This window comes from Xenopus laevis, chromosome 9_10S (assembly GCF_017654675.1).
Source record: "Xenopus laevis strain J_2021 chromosome 9_10S, Xenopus_laevis_v10.1, whole genome shotgun sequence".
Lineage (NCBI taxonomy): Eukaryota > Metazoa > Chordata > Amphibia > Anura > Pipidae > Xenopus > Xenopus laevis.
Window position 1 is genome coordinate 17,801,221 of NC_054388.1, and position 6,916 is coordinate 17,808,136.

Sequence of the window (6,916 nt, forward strand, 5' to 3'; positions counted from 1 at the left end):
GACATACAGATACACACAGACACAAACACTGTACCTTTTTCCTTTTTTTTGTTTCATTGTGTGCACCTTTCTCGACCTGCCTCTTCTCTCCTTTTTACCCTCTGTTTCAATCTCCCCTCTATGTCCTGCCCCTTTTTAGGGAGTGGGTGGGTATTTGACATCCTCTGTCCTACTTGCCTTCTAGCTCTTCCTGCACCATCTTCCCCCCCCCCCCAGCCATTCAAAGTCTCCTTTCTCTTTACTCTCTGTCTTCTTCCTCATCTGCCCCCTCTCACTCTCATTCTGTCCCTTTGAATACCTTGACTCTCCTTTATTACTCCCTCTCTTTTACTTGCTTGAAATATTGTGCCCAGTTGCCCTTTTCTCTCTTTCCATCTTCTTGTCTTTCCCATCTCTGCTTCATGCTCAACTGCCCCTCTCACATCTCTTCCAATCCCAACTCTGTCCTGCGTCCCCTCTCCCTGTGTGGAAGTCTGTGTGTAGTGCCAGTATGTATGTTCTTGCGTGTGTGTGCATTGTACTAGTCTGTGGGCCAATCTGTGTGTAGTGACAGCATGTGTGTGCATTGTACTAGTCTGTGTGTGTAGTGCCAGTCTGCATACCTTATCCCACATTGCATCTTATCTGACCCTGAGGATGCTCCCCCATGGGCTTCCTAGGGCCCACATATTTTGTGAAGGTCTGTGCACATGTATCACTGCATATACAGAGGGTGCAAGCAACACAAACAAGCCCAGAGCATAGTGAAACTGCTTTTATTTCTTTGTATAGCACCTATGGGAAACATACAAAAACTGGTGACTAGAAAATTCAATTTCCAGCATTTTGCCCCAAAACAACAACTATTTATTGACTTACAGATCAGGCAATAGAGAAGTTTATGAACATTAGTGACATGAGATACAAGTGCCCAAACCAGAAACCTGGGAATGGAAAATACAATACAACTCCATCCGCTACCCAGTTGCTCTCCTGTAGAAAACTGCCCACCATGGAGTCTGAACCAACCAATTGTGACAAACAGAAATCCCGGGCAAAAACCATTGGAAATTCTTCAGCTGCACTGGAAGCTTAGCAGTCTAGTCAGAGCTATGCAATACTGACTGCACATTATTGGAAAGCTGTCCAGTTAGCAACAAAGAATAATGATGGAACCCCCTTTTCAAGACAGTGTTGCAGGAAGGGGTCTAAGAGGTTTCCACTGAGAATAATGACTTGCGGAGCTTGAATGGAGAATTGTATGAGGGGGAATTTTGCAAAACACCGTCTCCAAATGGAGTCTTTCTATGGACCAGGATTGTATAGACCTAACATTCTCATAAAGCTGGCCATAGATGTTGAGATTTTTAAAACGTCCGAGCCGCATCGTGAGACCACGATTTTCTCGGAACGATCGTACGAATTGACCATCAACTAAAAAGACCAATTTGCCAGGAAAACTAAGGGGAGCTGCCTGTTTGTCCCTGCAAACATAGATTGTACTGGGGCCGACAAAGATTTTTTAACCTGGCCGATCAATTTCCTGACAGATGTCGGCCGAAAAATCGTAAAATGTATGATCATTCCAATCCCACTAACCGCACGATAATTTCGAAGGATTGGTCCGACTTTGCTAAAATCGGTGTTTGGAAAGAAGAATCGTCGCGTCTATGGGGAGCTTTACTCTCCTGTCTTTGGTGCACTTTTACCACCTCCATCTGCAGGACCTGCCTATTTTCTTTATCAGAGGGACCTTCTTATGTTCTTTTGTTGTGGGACCCTTTTACCAAGATCGGTGCTCAAAATTTGCTCTGACTGCTCTACTTGTGCATTATATATGATCAAGTAGAAAATGAATGAGTGTAGTCATTTCCAATACTGGCCCCATCTCTACATTTGCAGGGGAACCAACACAGATTTTTATAATAGGAAAGTTCAGCTAGGTATGTTGCTTTTATGTTGTTTTTTAGTGGAGTATTTTCACAGAACAGAACAACCACCTCCACTTACACTGGTCACTTGCTATGGCGGAACAGAAGCCCAGAGGTCCAAAGTTAACAAAGTTGGGGTCACAGATTCTTTTTTGGTCAGACTGTTACTTCATTAGACTTTTTCCACTAAATAGACAAAATGTCCAGCTAATGTTCCTATTAATTTTATAGTACATTGCCTTTGTAGAATTCTAAAATGTATATTTTCCAGGTCAGATGTAGACATCTGGTCAGTAGTTCAATTAATTAAATTCAGGACTAATATGTACAGAAGCAAAACCAACTGGCATAGATAGGTATATATTGCCTCGTCCTCCTCCCCCTGCATATCTACATTACCAGTTTTACATTAAAAACACAGAAATCCATATGAAGACTTCCTCTTGTTGCGTAATTGCTTGCCTCAACACTCCAATAATCACAGGTAGGAATGCCCTGCACTCTGGGTAGGTACAGGAAGAATCTTTGGCCACAACCCAATAGCTATTCTTCACTTATACCACCTGGCCATCATATTTCCTGTCTGTAATCTGGTGCCTGGCTCCACGCCCTGCAATCTCTCGTACCAGTGCCTCACCAATTGGTGCAATCTCTTCTACCAACAGCTGACCCGTCCCAACCTCTGTAATTTTCCCTACCGATCACTGAGCCTTTCTAAAATCTGTAATCTCTTCTACTAATGGCTGACCCTTCCCAGTCTCTGTAATCTTTTTTACCAATGACTGACTCTTCCCAATCTCTGCACCATCACCTACCAATGACTGAATCTTCCCAATCTCTGTAAACTCCCAGTCTCATTAACCTCTCCTACCAACGGCTGACCATTCCCAGTCTCTGTAATCTCTCCTACCAATGGCCGACCCTTCCCAATCTCAGCACCATCGCCTACCAATTGCAGAATATTTCCACCCTCTATAATCTTTCATGCAAATTACATCTTTTTCTGCCTCATTCCCATCTAAAAGTCCCATATCTCTCCCACCAGATGATCCCCTATTCCCTGAGTAATGTCTATGGGTCCTGTTGAACCATATTTGCATGTCCATTCCTTCTTTGGGGCCTATCAAGCCCATTCAAGTCTTTCCTGGCCTTTCTAGTACCCACAATTTGGGCTCCGAGGTGTCTCTTAGGTCCCATTCAGGGTGCAAAGAGTCTCGTATGTGTCATTAAAAGTTCACCCAACTGATTTTGGCGTCATACTGTGGTCTCATATTCAATAAATTCCTTGGGGGGGCTTAGACTGCGATATTGGACACGGGGAGTGGCAGGGGAGGAATATTCCAGTGCCAGAATAGTTTTCCTCAGTCGACGATCAATGAAATGAGCATCCCAAGCTGGATATTTCTTGCGTGGAAGATCTATACGTATAACAGGTCCCTGTGCCCGTGGGAGCCGAGTGATAGGGGTTGGTGGAACACTAGGCCGAACCTGGAAGACGGGAGGACAGTTATCTCGATCCCCTACCACACAATCCCTATCCTGCCCTGTAGTCCGAGACAGAGTGGAAGGGAGACTCTCCATGCCCTGTACCGGGAGACCTTGAGGGATTTCTGTACCCAAAGCAGCCACATCACTAATCACACAGCTGCTGTTTGAGGGCCCAAACATTGGGCCATTTGGATGCAAAAGACTGTAATAAATAAGCATGAAGAATACACCAAGAGCAAAGCTACAAACTACTGAGCACACAATTAGCAGAGCATAGAAGTCACTCAGCACGGCTCCACGGTGCACATACCAAAGGGCAGTGAGAATGGCGTTCTCAGACAGTGCAATGATGTAATACGTTGCCATCCGACAGCGGGTCCGACCTTCTCGCACATTGAACCAGCAAAAAATATAGATGATGCCCAGCACCATGTTGTAGATAATTTCCTCCCAGCGTGACATACAGAAATCTGTCTCTCTTTGGATGATCCAGAAAGTCATGAGACACCAGTGAGTCACAATGAAAATGCCAAAATAGAGGTGGAAGACAGAGGCAAAAAGTGAGAAGGCCAGTGCACGGGCTGCAATTGTGAAGAGGTGCCACAGGACCTGAACCACAGCCCCCTTGTAGGACATGGGCATCTTGTCATCACGAGAATCTCTAAGCACCTTCTGGTAGGAACCAATCATCCAAGCCAAGGAGAGGAGGGAGGCTGAGGCTGAAATACCTGAAAGAGCGAAGATAAGTTAAAGATATGGAATGAGGACAAAGGGATGTCCTCCTTACTGAGAAATAGAGAAAAGGGTGGGAAGTAGATAGGACACAAGGGATAGAAGTAGAAACAAGACAATGAAAGGGAAGCCCACAAAGGTTATGAGACAGGAACTTGAGAAAACAAACCAGACTGATTTAGAGAGGGCAAGGCAAATGAAAAGAAGATTTGGGTTCGCACAGAAGACAAAACATTGGATGAAGAGAGAAGTCAAGGACAAGAGACTGGTAGAGAAGCAGAAAACAGGCAAGGGATGGAAAGCAGAAAAAGACAAGAGGTTGGTTAAAGGGAATTGCTAAAAGATATTAGAAGGGGAAGTCAAGAGAAGTGATGGACGTTAGAGAGCACAAGGGATGGGGAGACAAAGTAGACAAGGGAGAGGGCATACAGAGGGGGAATAAGACATGGGAATTACAGAAGTAGCAGGAAGCAGGCAGAGGATACTAGGTTTAGTGGAAGCTGGTGGTAAGTTAGAGAAAATGAGAGTACGACCCACCCTGCAGGGGCTCCACGTGGCCCTGCTGAAGCATGATGCAGAGCTGCAGCACCAGTTGGGGGGCACTCTTCAGGAAGGTCTCCAGGAGACGAAGCATACAGATATCTGCATTCTCAAACATCATGCGCCAGTAGAAGTGGCGGCTCTGCTGCTGTGTCTGCCAGCGGCTCTGTAGGCCAAGATATAAAGCGCGCAGGTACCTGCAGAGAAAGCAGCAGTGCAGCAAAGTGCACACCAATTACTTTCCTACACTACTTGTTTTACTGCTCTCTACTCTGCTTCCTTCTCCCCCTCCAATCTTATTACCTCAACTTCATGTTCAACTCTGCCCCTGCACCTCCCATCCCCAGACTTGCCAAGCCTCTAGTCTTACCCCTCACCTCCAAACTACTGGGTCCTGATGCCCAATATTTATGCTTTTCATCTCCAGTGTTACCCAATGCTTATCCCTTGGCTATGGACTAATCATCCTTTCCATAGTGGTGCCCCTAACCCTGCCTCCAGTCTCAGGTTTCTGTTTACCCCAGACATTTGTTGTTACCCTCTTGTCTTGGCCCAGTTGTTCTTCATATTTGCCTCAGTTCCCCTCCTGCCCCAGCTTCCCCTACTCACCTCCAGACCTGTCCCAGCTTCCCCTACTCACCTCCAGACCTGTCCCAGCTTCCCCTACTCACCTCCAGACCTGTACCAGCTTCCCCTACTCACCTCCAGACCTGTCCCAGCTTCCCCTACTCACCTCCAGACCTGTACCAGCTTCCCCTACTCACCTCCAGACCTGTCCCAGCTTCCCCTACTCACTTCCAGACCTGTCCCAGCTTCCCCTTCTCACCTCCAGACCTGTACCAGCTTCCCCTACTCACCTCCAGACCTGTCCCAGCTTCCCCTACTCACCTCCAGACCTGCCCCAGCTTCCCCTACTCACCTCCAGAACTGTCCCAGCTTCCCCTACTTACCTCCAGACCTGCCCCAGCTTCCCCTACTCACCTCCAGACCTGTCCTAGCTTCCCCTACTCACCTCCAGACCTGCCCCAGCTTCCCCTACTCACCTCCAGACCTGTCCCAGCTTCCCCTACTCACCTCCAGACCTGTCCCAGCTTCCCCTACTCACCTCCAGACCTGTCCCAGCTTCCCCTACTCACTTCCAGACCTGTCCCAGCTTCCCCTTCTCACCTCCAGACCTGTCCCAGCTTCCCCTACTCACTTCCAGACCTGTCCCAGCTTCCCCTTCTCACCTCCAGACCTGTCCCAGCTGGAGCAGATGCACAGAGCCATGTAGGATCCAGGCGCAGAGTCGGCAGCAGGTGTTTCTCGTGGGGCTGTGCCGTTGAGGGGCAGAGGGGCCCCAGCTGTCGGTGAGGGCCCAGGTGAGGCTGAGGCTCTGGGTGAGGAGGGAAGGCAGCAGGACCAGTAGGACCGTGGCCCAGAAGCAGCTCACCCGCCTCCGCTGCAGATAATCGGCCGCCAGCACCAGGTCCGACGCCCCGTCTGAGAGGAAGACGAGCAGCGCTGCCACCAACCACAAACCGTCGGGAAGCGAATACCTGGGGCCCCGGGGCCCATCCGACTGCGCCGCCATCATGGGAGGAGTCACTTCCGGGGCGGGCGGAGGAACTATACGGTGGGGTTGGGTGACTGATGAAGGATGCTGGGAGATGGAGTGTCACGGGGGACGGTGAATACGTTGGAGAAAGGATGGCGGAACATGATAGATGGCTACATAGAGAGGAACTAGGGCTGGGATTATTCTGGGGATGCCGGGAAGTAGCGGAGCCGGGAACTGTCCAACGTGCTGAAGCTCCGTCCTGTGCAACCGCTCTCATTGCCCTCAGCCTACCCCGGCTCTCGGCTCTCTGCTCCCCTCACTCTTCCCTTCATCACCAGTGTCACCAATCAACGCTCCTCCCCCTGTAACACTTACAGTCCCGCCCTGTGGCCCCTAGGGTAAAATCATCTCTGGCCCTTGTCTTAACCCCTGTGTCCCAGGTGTGGAACCCCAGTGTAACGTGACTGCTGTTAACCCCCTGTGTGCCTGGTTCGGAACCCCAGAGCGTAACGCGACTGCTATTAACCCCCTGTGTCCTTGCTGCGGAACTCCAGAGCGTAATGTGACTGCTATTAACCCCGTGTTCCAGGTGCGGAACCCCAGAGGGTAATGTGACTGCTATTAACCCCCTGCGCAGAACCTTCAGTTTATAACATTATGACCAACTAATTGTGCAGTACAACATTAGCATTCAATTCGAGTCACA

At 48.9% G+C, this 6,916-nt stretch overlaps 1 protein-coding gene across 1 annotated transcript; it reads right to left on the minus strand.

Annotated features, from left to right (window-relative positions):
- Positions 1–741: 741 nt before the first annotated feature.
- xkr7.S (X-linked Kx blood group related 7 S homeolog) lies at positions 742–6,193 on the minus strand. The gene is given in 3 exon segments (NM_001092563.1): positions 742–4,126; positions 4,668–4,867; positions 5,900–6,193. Coding segments are annotated over 2 exon segments (1,086 nt in total). The 5' UTR covers positions 4,792–4,867; positions 5,900–6,193; the 3' UTR covers positions 742–3,164.
- Positions 6,194–6,916: the final 723 nt, after the last annotated feature.